Source organism: Grammomys surdaster, unplaced genomic scaffold (genome assembly GCF_004785775.1).
Source record: "Grammomys surdaster isolate TR1022 unplaced genomic scaffold, NIH_TR_1.0 134, whole genome shotgun sequence".
Taxonomy (NCBI): domain Eukaryota; kingdom Metazoa; phylum Chordata; class Mammalia; order Rodentia; family Muridae; genus Grammomys; species Grammomys surdaster.
Window position 1 is genome coordinate 3,038,306 of NW_021604592.1, and position 17,827 is coordinate 3,056,132.

General features: G+C 35.7%; 1 protein-coding gene across 1 annotated transcript in view; it reads left to right on the forward strand.

The window, feature by feature from the left end:
- Ptprz1 (protein tyrosine phosphatase receptor type Z1) overlaps window positions 1-17,827 on the forward strand; it is a 173,709-nt gene that overhangs the window by 125,334 nt on the left and 30,548 nt on the right. Inside the window, exons 13-14 of the mRNA XM_028762571.1 lie at window positions 2,202-2,346; window positions 11,790-11,881. Of these exons, the coding sequence (XP_028618404.1) occupies window positions 2,202-2,346; window positions 11,790-11,881 (237 nt within the window). The remainder of the gene's footprint in view (window positions 1-2,201; window positions 2,347-11,789; window positions 11,882-17,827) is intronic.

Here is a 17,827-nt window from a genome sequence, read left to right on the forward strand (position 1 = left end):
ATACATAGATACATAGATACATAGATACATAGATACATAGATACATAGATACATAGATACATAGATAGAAAGAATACATAGATAGAATAGATATAGATAATATATTAGAGAGATAGAAAGGTACATATATAGATAGATACATAGTTAGATACATAGATGATAGATAGATAAGTAGATGGATGGGTAGGTAGATAGACCGATAATAGAGTGTGTTTATAATTCATGCATATTTGCATATTGAATGTAAAGTGCACTTATGCATTTTCAAGACACATATTTCCAAGATACATCATATGTATGATCTGACATATTTCATGTATGGCTATACATATGTATAGCCTAAATATTTAGCTATACAAACCTATATATAATTACACATTATATATATGTATTACAATGAACTTACGGGGCCATTAAAGTTATATAAATTCATCAACACATACTTTTTGTTCATGAGCTTGATTCAAACAATCTAGTGAGTTTTAATAGGCCCCCATACTGCATTCTTAAAAAGTACAGGTGATGTTGTTGCTCCTATTCTGTGGGTTGTAGTCTAGAGCTGATGATATAGAGAATATTAACCACCATTTGTCGTTACTGGGCCCCAAAGGTTTTGCAAAGCAGGTTACTTCATTTATTCCCCATAAACTTTTTCCATAAAGATAATAGTTAGAAAAAAATACAGAGAGCCATGGAAAAAGGAAGATGCTATTTTAAATGTTATAGGACATTTTTCTATATTGATCATCAGATTATTTATGGGTCTACATGAGTTTCCAGAGACATAACAACCAGAGCATATGAATGACCTAAGTAAAAAAAAATCAAAACTTTGGCTTTCTTGCAGGAATATTAACTATAATACAAATATTGGTTGTTTGTGATATTTTACTATATAAGTTTCATAACTTTTATATACACATCTTTGAATTCCACATTTTTAGCAAATACATCTATGAATATCAGCTCCTGGGAAATATGGCTATCATTATATTTCTTTGGTGTACATTCTAAATGAATGAATTCAGTTCTTAACCCTATGCTCTCAACTCTAGTTACAGAAGAAAGCCATTGTGTTCAACTACAGTTAACTATGCAGTAATGTTATATATGTCCATTTATAGGAATTTTCCCAAACTTTAAATGGTATCACATATTGAGATAAAATTTTCATGTTTTCTATGATTAAAGCATTTGGTATAAAACATGAATTGTATCAAATGCTGAATGTATGAAGACTTTGATGGGACCTTCAATTTAGCTTTCTAAGGACCTGTACAGAAAGCAACCAGGGTCACACAGAGTTGGAACAACTCTAGTGAACAATTGCCTTCACTTTCCACCAAATGCCCTTCAAAACAGAGGAAAGCATTCACAGCTCTGAAGCTGTTTTTGACAACCTGGATAGATAACATAGTTACAGTGATTTGTTTCCAAAGTTTTTGTACAATAAAGTACCCAACTGGACATAAAATTAGTAGTTCACCATCTTTTAGATTAATTCAAGTTGTCTTCATATTTTTTTTAGTCCACATATGTGTTTGAAAGCAAGTTATTAGGACGTTTATTTTTTTGAAGTCCATGTGGAAAAACTTTCATTTTTGATTAAAAAAACAGCAGCTAAGAATTTGAAAACAGATTTGATCAAAATACATTATATGCATGCATGAAATTCTCAATGAAAAATAAAAAATAGTAATTTTGAAAATATCTAAAATCAACCCATGTTTAAAATTGAAAGTCCGTTTGATTGAAAAGTTACTATCAATTTTTCTTAATTGTTTACTAAACCACGAGGTTAAAATAAATACACTAAATTAACCTTAGAACATCAAGGTTACATCTGATAACTTAGTAAATAACACTGTGTTTTCCTAACCTTTATTTTTAACAGTAACTTTCCAATGTTGATTCTTCAGTTTTCCTTCGAGCAATTTTTTTCCAACCAGCATTGTTTCCAGATCCTGCTACAACACCCCCACATCTAACGATTTCTGTTTATCTTTTTAATATCTCTAATACCTTGCCTTAATTTTTAAACTTTATTTTGCTTAAACTGATGTATAGACAGCCTTTGCCTCATAGAGTCATAATTTTAAAGGTAAGTGGCAACAATGCAGGTTGCTCTTAATCAGTTGGAAACGGCCCATGATTTTTCCTTCATCTTAAATCTCAACTCTCTCAATTTTCTCCGACTACAGAGGCCAGTAATAGTAGCCATGAGTCTCGTATTGGTCTAGCTGAGGGGTTGGAGTCTGAGAAGAAGGCGGTTATACCCCTCGTGATCGTGTCTGCACTGACTTTTATCTGTCTAGTGGTTCTTGTTGGTATTCTCATCTATTGGAGGTAAGTTGAGTGTTTTGGAAATTTGCATTATTAAAGCTCAGACTTCTGCCTCTATTTAATCTAAAGGAGCTCCAAATTCTCAAAATTCTTTTTACATTAAAGCTGTCATTAATGTATTCATCTCCAAACATGGCAAACATATGAATCTAAAGGATGATGTTTCTGTACTTAAAAGATTGAAGGTAAAATGGAAGAACTGTGACTTTAATGTTTATTAAGATGTCTTGTCAGCTATATTTTCATTTTCATCAAATTAATATTCTAATATCATCATAGCATTTACCATAAGTAATGAGCTTTTTGTCAACTCTTATAAATACAAAAGTTATTCTTTAGAAAAACAATTTTATTTGAAAAATCTTAAATAGTGACATCTATCAGCTATGTATAGTAATGAAAAATAATAGCCTATACACAAAAGCAAACATGAAACAATCAAAATATAAAGACATGGGAAATGACTATGTTAAGATACAAAGGCATTTATTAAAAATCTTTATAACTGGCTTTGAAGATGAAATATGCCTTCATAATCTTCACTAATCCTTCCAGATGTTTAAAGGACCAGGACAGTTGCCTGCATACTAAGCTTCCTCCCTTGTACCAAGCAGAACAGACAACTAATTCATGACACAACACAAGTCAGTTAAACTGATTCTTGGAAAACAAGAGCTCAATGATGATATGAGAATTCCTGTCCATAAGCCAAGAAATTTCCTTGCTTAGTAATTTATGCCATTCTTCTGGAGGACATTTGTGTTCAGGAGATCTAAATTAAATTCTTTCTGCTAAATAGCAGCATTCTATAATTTCAAATCACTGCTCTTTGTTATCCACGAATGTTTTTTCTCAATCTAATTATTAACTGTTTTCCATGTATCTTGTTAATGACTGTGTCAACTACAGTTGGGAAATATAAAAATAGTAAATTTTGAATAAGTATCATTGCTTTTAAGAAACTCATGCTTACTGAAAACATTCTTTTCTATGAGAAACTTTTAAAATATTACACAAACATATATAGCTAGCGGCTGAAATCTAATGCGTTGTGATCAGAGAACGTGAGATCTTTTAGTGGATGAGACTTGCAGAGTCAAGTGGAAAACAAAATGTTGGGCTGGCCCTGCATGTGATTCTGGAATTAGCAATGAAGATGAAGGCATTCCAGACAGGGGACATGGGCAGATCCAGGAAGCTGAATGAACTGAACTGAATATGCCCAAGTCAATGATGATTCAAACTTTTCTTTTTATGTAGCTCAGTGTTGATTGTATTTAGCTCGATGTTGTTGACTGCATGTGGCTTGATGTGGAACTAAAACAGAACACTTCTAAGACCAATTGTGTCTCATATCTGACTCCCTTTATTCAACAGAATAGACTTCAGGATATGCCAACAGATCATGTTTTTGTTAGAAATCCATTTAGTCAGCAACAATATGCAAAACTGCTTTCTTCTGCCTGTGCTCCAGTGGCTACTGTCACTTTGTACAGTAATGCCATGGTTAACAGAGCCTGAACATCGCATAGAGCCTATAAATTTTATTCAACCAGCATTTGTTTGATTTTTTTCTACCCCTCCCACTAGACTTGTTGCCCAAAATTTTGAACACATTTTTATAGTCAGTTTATACAGTTTACTCACTTTTGCCTAATCTGATTTTCCCTACAAAATGAACTATTTGGATAAATAATTTGTTTTAGAACAATTTAACAAAAAATGCAAGCTGTATCATATTTCATATTAAATAGTGCTAATGTTAAACTCTAATAAAAAGACAGGTAATTTGTATATAAATGAATTCATTAGAGTAAGTTTCATAATTTCTACTAATTGATCTGAGCTATCTTGTGCAAATTTAAATTTGTTGTGTTTAATATTGTCTGATATTTCATGAGAAACTTAAATCTGAGTTTTTTAAAACTTTTGTTAGTATGGATCGGAAATTTCTCTTTTCCTCACAAACATTGTTTCATTTACCTTAGATGTAAGATGCCATTAAAAGAAGAACATTTTGAGTGGTTTTGTATATGTATTTTGTCTATTAAATGTGATGTTAAAAAAAGAAATAGGACCCCCCCCCCGACAGCGTTATTAATTTAACAGGCTGGCAAGCCAAGGACAGGTAAGATTCTACACAGAGCCTTACAAACCTAAGACAGAAGTGCATTCCTTTTGATAATGCATATTCCACAAAGGGTAGGGAAGGCATTCTTGTCAGAACAACCTAAGACAGACTTAGTCTTGTTTATGAAATAAAAAAGGGGGAGAGGAGAAGAGCTTTTGGGGCTGCTTGGCAAGAATCTGACATGGGCCAAGGCTAAGAAAGTGGGCTACAGGCAGGAATCTAAATTTTAGGCTAGAACAAAGAAATAATTTCAGGCAACAATCTCAATTTTAGGGTAGAGCAAAGAAGTAGGCTTCAGACATGAAAATGTCTTTGGGCTAGGACAGGGAAGTAGGCTCAGATATTTTGGTCATCCTGATAAGCCCTTAGAAACAGTGATCAGAGAAGTGTTCATGGAATTTTGTTTATTACCTTGCTTGTTCTTTGTCTATTTGTGTTTATTTTCTTGCTTGTTCTTTAACTATTTGCGTCTATTGTATTGCTAGTTCTTCAACGTAGAACTGACCATAATACTTGCATGTAATTAAAATGATATAAAGCCAAAAAGGAGGAGAGGTGATGGGATAGGGGTTTTCTATGGAGGGGAAATGGAGGAAAAGAATGGCATCTGAAATATAAATAAATAAAATATCCAATAAATGAAAAAAAATAAAAGAAAAAAAGAAAGAAATCTGCCCTTTGCTAGCCCCCTTCAGAACCTATTCACTGTTGTGCGATATTTGTCTGCATGAAAATAACTCTCTAGAAAACATAACTTTTAAATTGATTGTAAGATACTTTGGGTGTAGTAAATTGTGGCAAATCACAACAGTCTCTTGTTCAAGGTTTGTGTGAAGTGTTCAAATCCCAATGTAGATATATTTATTAATAATATAATTGCATCAATCAAGTGGGTACATTTTTTTATTTGTGAAAGCCACAGGCTGTGGGAAGGGAGAATATGCTAACATGAAAGAAAGCATGACAAGTCAAGGACAGTGCTGAAAGAGACACCCTAATGAAACCTCACTGCAGCAAAACAGGACAGGCAGGTGCGCAGGCAGGCTACTGCTCATCTGCTTCACTACAGAGTCTTAGGGTCCCTTCTTTTAAGGAAAAGAAGATTCTTCTAAAATTGATTTTAAGTTGAAGAAATGAAGACATTACTTTGCTTACTAAAAAAAGAAAATCTAAGGAAAAATACCAAAACAATATATGTTACTCAGTCTTTGTTAGCTTTTCCAAGCTAGTTTGTCTAAACTGAAACAAACAAACAACAAAAAAAAAAAACAAAAACAAAAATACCCTGCTAGATCAACAGGGCCATCTGTTTAAAGTGGGCAGTGAAATGCATTTTACTGCTTTTAAGAATTTTTTTGGTGACTATCAGTGCTAGGTGTTTTTTTTTCTTTTGCTTATTCAACAATTTCATATCTTTAGAGAGCTTTGTGCCCAAACCATTTTCAGCCTATTTTTTAATCAAGTTATATTATTAGTGTCTTATTTTGCAAGTGTATGTGTGTGTGTATGTGTGTGTGTGTGTGTGTGTTATGCAGGCATATGTGCATGCGTATTTACATGTCTGTGTGTTTACTCATGTGTGTGGATATGCATGCAGATGTGTATGTACGCATACGTGGCAAGATCTGAGGTTCATTTTTGGTGTCTTCCTCAATCTCCCTCCTTCAAATATAAAGTCAAAGTGGAACCCAGGTCTTGCTGAACCCACGTCTCCCAGTTTAGCTGTGCTGCTCAGCTAACTTTGAGGATATCCAAGTCTCTGCCTTCTGATATTCTCGGATTACATACAGGCTACCATGCCCACCACTATCCAGTTTACACTGTTTCTATTCTGTGAATAGAGGTCTTATTTGCAGATACTTCTTAAAAAATATCTTTTAAGGCATATGCATTTTTATTTTGATGAAGTCCACTTCATCCATTTTTGTTGTTGATTATGACTTTCTATTATATCTAAGAAGGCAGATCCTAACCTGAAGTCATAAAGACTTACCATGTAAATTCTTCTAAGAATTTTCCAGTGATGAATGGCTCACACTCCCTGACTTGAGCATTTGTTCCCGAGCTAGAAAGATCAAGAGTCTAGTTCTGGCACTAATAAGGAACAAACAGTATAATGCAGTGGGATGAAGAGCCTAGAAATTATTTCTTATGTTTGTGATCAAGTCTTAGACAAGAGTCTCAAAGCTTTCTCATGAACAGGTAATGTCATTTCAACCAACGGAACAAGGGAATAGGAGATGCTCCAGTTGGCCCTTTTTTTTTTCATAACACACACACACACACACACACACACACACACACATATACACTCATAAATAAACTCAAAAAAGATCACAGATGCCAGCAACATGGGTCAGCTGGCACTAACTTCAATCCCTGGGATCCACATTGTTGGAAAGAGAGAACTGACTCCATAATTTGTGCTCTGACCCTCACACACATGTGCTCCCTGCATATGCATGCAAAATAAGCAAATAATAAGGGAAGAAAATTAAAAAGAGATCATAGACTGAAATGTGGGAGGTAAAGCTATAAAGTTCTCTACTATAACTTTTGGTAGAAAATTAATCTCAAAGTGGAACATAAGTTCTATCCTTTGTCTAATTTACCTAAGTGTCTACTTGTACTTTGTAGAGACACTGAGAGAAAGTGGTTTAGCAGAAGAATAATTAATCATAAATAGTAAAAACTGAGTCCCTTCCCAATCTCACCTCTAATTTATTAGATAGCATTGATTATGTCACTTCTGACCTATGAATGTGTTTCCTCTGTTTTCCATTGGGTGATACCTGTAAGGTCATTTCTAAGTGTACCATGAGACTTTCTTTAGGTGGTCTGTCAGTGAATGCTTTTGAATGTTATTTTGTATTTCTATGAGGACTCTGAAAAGGGATATAATTACACATTTCCAGCTTTTAATTCTAAATACTGTGAAAGAAAGGTGTAAATTAAATAATCAGATTACCATTGATTGATGGAACCTATGTCTACAAGTTTAAAACAGTCATCACTTTTTTCAGCATGGTGGAGTGATAATTAGCAGGAGACACAGTTATCAACACTTAGCACATAGACGTGAAGACACTCACTGCTTATTCAGAACAGATGGAATATAGAGACTTAGGCTTGTCATACATTAAGTAATATGCCTTGAAATTGTTTTCCAGATGTTTTAAGGTATAATTTACATGAGCCACACCGTAAGCTTATAAGATGCAAAACTACTTCCATGGGGAAGATTTGTAAATAGCTCTTTTTAAATAAAGGAAAACTACAAAAAATAGAGCACTTTAAAAGACTTAGACTTGAAAAATACCAACATTATGTGTGGCAAAAGGACACATCATCAAAAGTTGTGTAGGATCAGAACATTCCATAGATACAGCTGTTTTCCATGGAAAAATGTAGAGCCAGGAAATATAAATTATCTCTTGACTCTTAATTCATATTTGTGGGACCTTAGGGATGACTAACAATTCTGAATATAGGCTTCCCCTACCATAACCACCTTCAAGTAGAATGTCACTGTCCACATAAGACTGCAGTGTTGCAAACAACTATGAAATTTTAATTATTTCCTCATTTGAGATTTTTGGTATGATTCATAAGAGTTCTGTGAAAATTAATGTCAAATATCATCATCAGGCCACCTGACTTCAAAAAATATGTAAAGATTTCATTACGTATTTGAAGCAGTTGGTACTAACCCATATTCTCTAAAACAGATTAGCAACATGGCAAATTACAAGGTTAATGTTTCTACTTATAATTTTATATTCTATTAAATGCTTCCTTTCCCCCATCCTCTCAGTAACTGACACATCCTCTGTTCATCTACTTATCCAGCTTGTTAATGTTGTTTTGTTTCATTTTGTCTTCCCATCCAGATTTTTTAAGCTACATATTCCTTCTATATCTTTCAAAAATTTTGAAACTTCAAATTATCTTACTTGAGGCCCAGACAATAGAATCTAGCATGCATCTGAATGACATATAGTTGGTAGGATTTATTTAATACTACAAATCCATCTAATTCAGCAAACACTGGGTACCAATATATTCTTGTCACTATATTAAGTGTTGGGGTTATGTGAAATCAAGGGACAAAGCCTTATTTTTAAAAAATGTAATAAAGATATAACAAAGAACAGTTGTATTATAAAATAATTATCCTAAAATCAGTTATTTAAAGTAATTAAAATGCTGTATTGTCCAGAAACTCAAGACCATTTTTTGAACTCAACAGCTATTTTTTTTTTCTAAAGTAGTCTCTTATAGATATCTAAAACTGAAAATTTGTATCAGGTACAGTGGATAGAAGGACTGAGGTTCACAGACCTGCTTAGGAGAGGAGAGCTATTTCACAGAGCAGATACCTCTGAGTTGTTCTGAAGCTTGAAGATGATGGTTGTCTGCCCTACTGATGAGTAAGACATTTGTATCCCAAGGAAAATCATGCTTAAAGCAGGCAAGAGATACTAGTTGTCAAGAACAAGGCAATTTCAAGTGCCAGCTAGTTACAGATTATTAGACTATAAATGTCGAATTAGAAAGTGAGAAAAAGGACCACACATAGATAGGTTTAAGTAACATTGAAACATTATGGATGGCATAATCGAAAACTATATAAAAATTTGAACTAGAAGTAGTAGATAAATCTAGCAAGAAGGTAGCTATTAATGGAAAGGTAGGCACAGCATTACAGCAGGAAGACCTACTCTTTTTGTATCATTTGGTAATATTCAGGGAAAAATAGGCTATAAGTCAGTAGAAGAAAGAATGTTTACCAGCTAAATATGATTTATGACGTCAAGCCTCTTGTTACTGAAAGTCCCAAACCGATCCTAAACTAAATACCAAGGACGATGCTAAATGATTCATGGACCAGCTGTGAATTGCAGGAAGTCCCAGAAGGCATGTTCCAAGTCCATTTTCTCCATGTCAGTGTCAGAACATGCTAACTCCAGTTGCATACACAACAATTTTGCCATGTCATGACTGTTCCAGTTTGGATTCAGAGTCACTCATCTGGGCTGTCATTAACAGTTTCTTTATCCTGGGCCTGGTGATTTCCAACTTTCCCATTCCTCATTTGGCTGCAGACTCTGCTTTCCAAGATGAAGTTGGTCTCCTGGTGCCTTTGACACCTGCTTCCTTATCCGTTTGTATTTATCTTCTTAAACTACTGCTTTCTCTGGAGAATTCACTACTGTTCCTCAGTGTAGCTTTTCAAGGGCTTATACTCCCAGAGCCAGGCACCTTGCTATGAACATTGTTGCTTTATATTTTTCTTGTATCTTGGCATTAATTTTATAAAATAAGTTATAAGTATTTCACACTATATTCATTGAAAAGGTATCTTGGGGTACCTACAACCTGATGGTTCTCATGAATAACCTTGTAGTAATTACCTATTTTGAATTATTGGTTTATATTTTGGTGGAGGAAACTACACATACATGTAAAACAGCAAAACAATAAAACCAAATGCATAAACTTTCTAAGATGATTCAACCACTTTTTAGTCCTTAGCACACTTACAAAGGAATTCACACTGTCTCTTAAATTTTGAATTTAATTTATCCCACTGGAGTTGTCACATGAAGTTTACTCTTCCCTTGAGTTGCTGGGCAGTAGTAATGACTCAAAATTTCTGGTCAGCCACATTGTCACAAAAGCAAATAACTAACACTCTAGTTTGTACTGTGTTGCTAAGTTATGTCCTGGGGGGGGGCGGGTATGCACTTAATGGATTTTCAGCTCATGATGTTTTTCAACTTAACCATGGCCTTATCCAGCTGTAGTCCCATTCTATGTAGAGGAGGATTTTCATTTTTTTATAGTGACATGTGTCACCGAGCAAGCAAGGGGAGAAGAATAGTGACAGAGATATTCAGGGCTATAAGAGGAATAGAGCGGATGTAGAAATAATGGGGAGGAGGCATGTGGGCAGCGGAAGTGGTAAAAGCCAAGGTGCTAAAGTTCAAATATGGCTTCTGAGAGAGAGAGAGAGAGAGAGAGAGAGAGAGAGACAGAGAGAGAGAGACAGAGAGAGAGAGACAGAGAGAGAGACAGAGACACAGAGAGAAAGAGAAAGAGAGAGACAGAGATACAGAGAGAGAAAGAGAGAAACAGAGAGAGAAAGACAGAGAGAGAAACACACACAGAGGGGGGGGGCTGAAGTCTGCTGGGTGAAGAGGTTATTGGCAGTGAAGTGACGAAGATTGGTGAAAACTCCAGCTCTTGGCTGAGATAACAATATGATTCTAATAACGGTGGGAGGCCATTCAGGATCTGTATCCAGGGAACTGACTTACTGGAAAAATACTGAGATTTAGGAGGTCACTGAATAAGAACAAATGTCATGTTAAAGCTCATTAGGATTAATAACGTGTAGCTTGAAGCGTTAAAATGGAAAATAAGATTAACATTTTCCTGTAGAGAGATATTTGGTAGAAACTCAACCATTCATGACTAACTTAAATAAAATAACACACATCAGAAAGAGTCATTAGCCGTTTTAATGACCTAAATCCAAATTACAGGATGGCTTGCTTTATTGTATAGCAGCGGTTGTGCCTTTGCTCTGCTCGGCACTATGTAGTGTGCTCTCACCAGATGTTACTCTTATTATCTGAAAGAAAATAGATGCAGGTGACACTGTAGGTCACAATTGTCCTTGATTCTAAATATATTCATTCTCCAAATGCTCATCAACAAGACTAGCATCTGTCAGAAATAAAAATCACTTCTAGTTTGGCTTGTGTGCTCATTATCCTCTTAAGTTCCACCACTGCTGCGTTACTGAACAGTAAAAGCTGCCTTCTTCTTTTCTCAAAGTGATGTCACTGTATAATTTCATTTCTATATAGACATAGCTTTGCTGACCAGCTGAATATGTTCCAGAAGACATGATTGTTTTAAGCATGCTCCATGGGCACTATCTTTACTTTCAACCCGTGTCCTGCCAAGTTGACAAGACACCTTGGTATATGCCAATATGGGAGAGTGCCTGAGCACTGACATTTTCTGTATCTGCAAAGTAGTATTTGGTACCAACCACCCTTCAAATGCTACCTCTGCTTGTCTGATATCTGCTCACTCTTCTGCATCTGGTGCTGATAAAAGTGAGACAAACTCCATGACATGAAATTCTTCCTTCTTTCTGCTTTATGAAAACAGATGTAGATGGAATATTTACTCTCCTGGTCATGGATCCATGTTTAGTGTAATCTAGATACTTCCATTGATATTTTCAAGAAGCTTAGATATCATCTTCCTATGTGTTCTTTTTCTTTTTTTTTTTTTTCAGAAAATGCTTCCAGACTGCTCACTTTTATTTAGAAGACAATACATCCCCTCGAGTAATATCTACACCACCAACACCCATCTTTCCAATTTCAGGTAATGACGAGTGCTTATGAGTATCTGGTATAGAAGAAAAGAAAAATGAAGGAAGGTTTGCCTTTAGTGGAATATTTTCCAAATATCTATAATGCACATAAGTAAATATTTGTTTCTAAAAAAGTGTTATATCTTGTGTCAAGCAAACAGTCTTATATACTGTTCTCATTAATTTCAAATATTCTTAGTCACAGAGATGATATAGCAAACTAACTCATAATTATTCAGCTATAACTGTAGAAAAATCACTAGCAATTAATATTAGTTGAAAATAAACATCCTAGTTGGGTTTCTGTTGTTGGGATTAAAAAACATGACAGAGAAAAACATGACAGAGGAGGCTTATTTCAGCTTACAGTTTATAGTTCATCACTGAGCAAAATCAGGACATGAACCCAAGGCAGTCACCTGGAGGCAGGAATTGAATCAGAGAACATGAAGAATGCCACTTACTGGCTTACTCTCCACAGCTTACTCATTTTGCCACTCCCTTTTTAATGCAACTGAAGATCACCTTCCTAGGGGTGGTACTACACATAGTAGGATGGGCTCTCTCTGATCAATCATTAATTTAGAAAAAATCTCCATAAGCATGCCCAAAGCACAATCTGATGGAATTCCTCACTGGAAGTTCTCTTATCTGAGGTGACTCCTTTGTGTCAAGTAAACAAAAGCTAACCAGCACAACAAGGCTTTCACCCATTTCTACTGCAGTAGAGGAAACCTAAGGAAAATGGTCAGGAATGTGGACAGGAGGTTAAAAAAAAAAACAGAAATAAAGCTAAAATGTAATTTCTGTAACAGTTAGGCTTTCTATTGCTGTTATAAAAACACCATGACCAAAAGCAACTTGGGGAGTGGGGAAGGGGGATAATTTCATCTTACAAAGCTCAGGTCACAGTCTATCACTGAGAGAAGTCAGGGCAAGAAATCAAGGCCAGAACTCTTGAAAGTAAGACGTGAAGGACAGGATGTAGAGCAATACCACCTACTGGCTTGCTCCTCATGGTTTGTTCAATCTATTTTCTTATACTACTCAGATCACCTACACAATGTGTGCACGGCCCACCTTGGACTGGCCTCTCTCACTTTAATCATTAATCAAGAAAATGACCAGCGAGCGCACTTGGCCAATGTTAAAGAGGCATTTTCTCAATCTAAATTTCCACTTCCCAAATGGCTCTAGTTCAACTCAAAATGCCATAAAACTAACCAAGACATTTGCTCGCTTTTCAACTCGACATCCAAACACATACCATCATACTATAACATTTTCTTCCTTGTTATTGCCAAGATACCATGTTCATATGAATAACACAAGTATAAAACATTTCAATTTTTAAAATTCAACAGTCTTTAAAAAACTAAGACTCTTAAAAAAAAATCAGTCTCTTTCAAAATTCAAAGCCTCTTTAAAATATCCAAAGGAACTCTAATTTCCAAAGATTTTTCAACTGTAGACTCCTAGAAAATTAAAAAGTAAGTTGCATTCTTCTTATTTCAAAAAGGAGGAACAGGGCACAGAATCAGATCAAAGCAAAAACCAAAGGCTAGCAGTATAAAGCTCAGTGTCAAACTTCTCAGATTATGATGTTCTGGGCTCCAAAGGACCTTGGCAGCTCCACTTCTCTGGCTCAGGCTCAGTCATTCACAGCACATACAACTTGTCTTGTAGGCTCACTATGGCTTTGATCCACACCTGCTGCTATCCTTGGAGGTCATCTAATGGTATTGGCATCCCCAAAGTGCTAGAGTCTCTGCTGCAGCTGAGGCTACATCCTTACATGGTCCCTTAATGTGCCAAGCCTCAACTTCTCTTTTTGATCCCTTCATTCAAAACTAGTACCACCCTCGAAACTCTTACATGTTACCAAGTTGGGCTGCCAGCAAATGATAGAGCCTAGGTCTTTTGGGAACTATAACTTCTGCCTGTTGATCCGAGGAAATACTCCCCCGATGATTTTTGCCTTAGTGATGTGGTTTTTTCTTAATCACAGACAATATTCCAGCCTCAGATGACCAGAACCACAGACTCCTCAATGAAAATATTAAAACATCCTTAAAAAAAGTTCTTGAGGGACTCTCAAATTTCCCTCTGAAACCTCACAAGCTAGACCCTCCTCCATCATCTGCACCGTTCTCAGCATAAACATCCAAGTACTGTCAGTAGATCATTATGCTCTGAACACTCAATGACTTCTCTCGCCCCAAATTCCAAAACCCTTCCTAAGCCTCCCCAAAACATGGTTACATCTCTCTCAGCAATCTCATGAACCTGGTACCAGTTTCTTTGTTAGTTGAGGTTTCTATTGCAGTGACAAAAAAACTGTGAACAAATGCAACTTGGAAAGGAAAGGGTTTATTTCATCTTAAGACTTCCAGATAAAGCCGGGTGGTGGTGGTGCACGCCTTTCATCCCAGCACTTGGGAGGCAGAGGCAGGTGGATTTCTGAGTTCGAGGCCAGCCTGGTCTACAGAGTGAGTTCCAGGACAGCCAGGGCTACACAGAGAAACCCTGTCTGGAAAAACAAAAAAAAAAAAAAAAAAAAAAAAAAAGACTTCCAGATAATAATAGTCATCACTGAGTGAAGTCAGGGCAGGAACTCAAGGCAGGAATCTGTAGGCAGGAACTGAAGCAGAAGCCATGGAGAAACATTTCTTACTGGGTTGTGCCTCATGGCTTGCTCAGCCTAATTTCTTCTACAGTCCCACACTAACTAATGCCCAGGGGTTTTATTAGTCACAGAGGACTGGGATCTCTCACCCATATAATCATGAATCAGGAAAATGTATTGGCAGATTTGCCTGTAGATCAATGTTATGGAGATGTTTTCCTAGCTCTCAGGAGTTCCTCTTCTCAAATGGCTCTTGGTGTGTCTAGTTGATATAAAATGTAAGAGGACAGATCATTTCTTATCCACCTGTGTTTATGGGAAAATATATTTCTTAATATTGGGGTGCATACATACACATATACCCAATACAACAGTGGTTGTTGTTCTAAGAGAGGAGAAGGACAGGAATAACAAGAACGTACAGTTGTTAGAAAGCTTCCAGATACTGAATGATTGAATTTTTAAAAATTGTCTATCATATCAACATTTGTGTGAACACTATTCAAAGAGTAGGAGCATTTAGCAAACACTCCCTGACCCTACAGTTTTCCTTTAGGGCCCAAATCACAGCCATTTATGTGATTGCATTATACATTATAACTTTTCAGAACACAAAGGGCTAAGGAAAAATGGACACATCATTCTCTAGGGTCTAGCCAGATAAGTGGAGTCTTCACCCCTTATGAAGAAAGCTCTTTGCAACAGATAGAGACCATTAGAGAGAATCATAACTGATCAAAATGCAGAGCTGGGAGCCCAGTTCCCACTGACAGGCCTACAACACAATTCTGGTACCTAAGGCTCAGATATCATTGTGAGAGATGCAGTAGGAAGACTGCAAGAGCCAGAGGAACAGGGAACTTGCTGTGGGACAGTGTCTCTAAGTTATAGCCGAAGCTATACACAAGTGTCTCATCAACATGACTGCCTAAGCATGAGCTGAACAAGGAGAACAGCAATAGACATCCTATCATGGATGACAGAAGACCCATGGGGCCTCAAGCCTACAAAAACATCTGCAGGCAACCAAGGTACAATGAAACCTGGTAAAATAGTCTTCTCCAGGGAAGAGCACACCACATCAATTTGTTATCCTAACACTGGTCCACCCTGAAAATATATTTATACCAGTAACATTATACATTCTGAGCAGCTTGTATCTGTGTGTTTAAAAATACAAACACACACACACACACACTAACAACAACAATTAGAGAAAGAGAACAAGGGAAGTATACATGAGAGGATTTAGAGGGAGGAAAATAACAGGAACCAATATAATCTCAAAAAATTTTTAAAAATATTTTAGGAAAAGGAAACTTTTTAAAGAAATGCAAGCAAAGGAAGAAGAATAAGATAGTGACAACGTCACCAGAGCAAGAAAAGAGGCTGGTCTTCCATGTGATCATTTACATATGTCTTATTTCAAACTATTTAGATGCTCCACAAATTGCTGCCAGAGACCTGGATTCTGTGTGTTGTTACCTTCTGTAATCCCATTAACAAAATATAAGAAAAACAATTGTTTTCTTTACATTTTTCTTTATACCAGCATTTATGTTACATAGAATATGTATTAATAATTTTGTTCTTTCCACATATAGAAGTTGCTTTCTGTTCTTCTAGCTTATATTAAGACTATGAGGTTACGGGGCTGGAGAGATGGCTCAGTGGTTAAGAGCACTGACTGCTCTTCTAGAGGTCCTGAGTTCAAATCCCAGCAACCACATGGTGGCTCACAACCATCTGTAATGAGATTTGATGCCCTCTTCTGGTGTGTCTGAAGACAGCTACAGTGTACTCATATAAATGAAATAAATAAATCTTTAAAAAAAAAAAAAAAAGACTATGAGGTTACTTTATTAGAGCATTGACCCTTTAACACTTTTAGGATATTGAGACTGCAAACTCTTAGATATCTATGGAATTGTGATTTTTTTCACTTCCAAACATCTGCTTTACATACCCCATTATCATGGGCTTTCAGATTAGCTCTAAGATTAGCCAGAGTCCAGCATGATGTGTTACTATCAATAAAATACAGTAATTCAAAATCACGGACTTATCTAAGAAATCCCAAAGCCTGCATTTTGGATGTCAAAAGATCAGTAAACAAAGACAGGTCTTCTTACTCACTCAGGTCTGAAACACTCACCCTTGATCATGGAAGTATTTTCCCTTTATGTAAAATTAGGAAATGAAGAGATATCCCAGTCTCACTTGCAGACTAATTATCAAAGGACTTACCAAAATACTTGGTGTGTCTGAAGTGCTGGGTTGGCTGGGCATGAGGTACTTGTGGGTCTAAAGGACATTCATAGGAACTAATGATTTAGGTGTGACAAATCATTTTTGTTTTCTTACCTAATTATAAATGCTAACTTTCAAGCACGATCTTTCTATAGGTGTGAAGCTGAAATTACACCTAGGTGATTCTCAAGCTTCACTGGCTAATTCAATGTTAGTATTCAGGTCCACCCACCTAAGAGGAAGAGCAGATGGAATCTAATCTTTTTTTTTTTATTTTAATCAACAAATTCTTAGTAACTGAAGCTTAAAATTTTTAGAAAGCCGAAATGCTGAACATCTGTTAATGTAAATAACTATTTCTGGTGAAATGTGTTTGACATTTCCTTGTTAGAAAAATCACTTGTGAAACCGTATACTGTGAACTACTATGTTTTAATCTCAGAAAAAAAATCTTTCCTAGAAAAGAAAAGGAAAGCACAGGGCTAGCTGCTTAAAATAATTTGGCCCCTTACAAATAAGTTAACAGATTCATGGCTTCGTTTACATAGTACATTTTCAAGTTAAAATTCTTGAAGCTTTACATATGAAAAGCTCCAAAGTTTTTCTTAAATTATCAAATACATTATCATTATTATTGAATACCCCTCATATAAATGCTTTTTCTTACATGTAGAGAGAAGGAAGAAATATTTTCAAGTATAAACATACATATCTTGTCATAAAAATAAGATATCAAACTATGTAACTTTATACAGTTGTAAGTGCACTGTAATGGATTGAAAATATAGCTGGGGATTATGGGACAATGTCTCAAATCCCACACTTAGGAGACTGAATCAGGATGGCAAATTTAAATCTAGGCAGTGCAAATGACAAATTTAAAGCCAGCTTTTATATCCTACGTCCATAAATACAAATAAATAAACATGTATTAAATAAGTAAATTAATATATAATTTCTGCATATCTTTTTGCCAGAATTTATATACTATCTTTACTCACATAAAACAAAATTGTCCAAAACAAGATACAAGATGACCTCATTGTTAAGAAATATGACTTTAGGGTTATTTATAAACTAA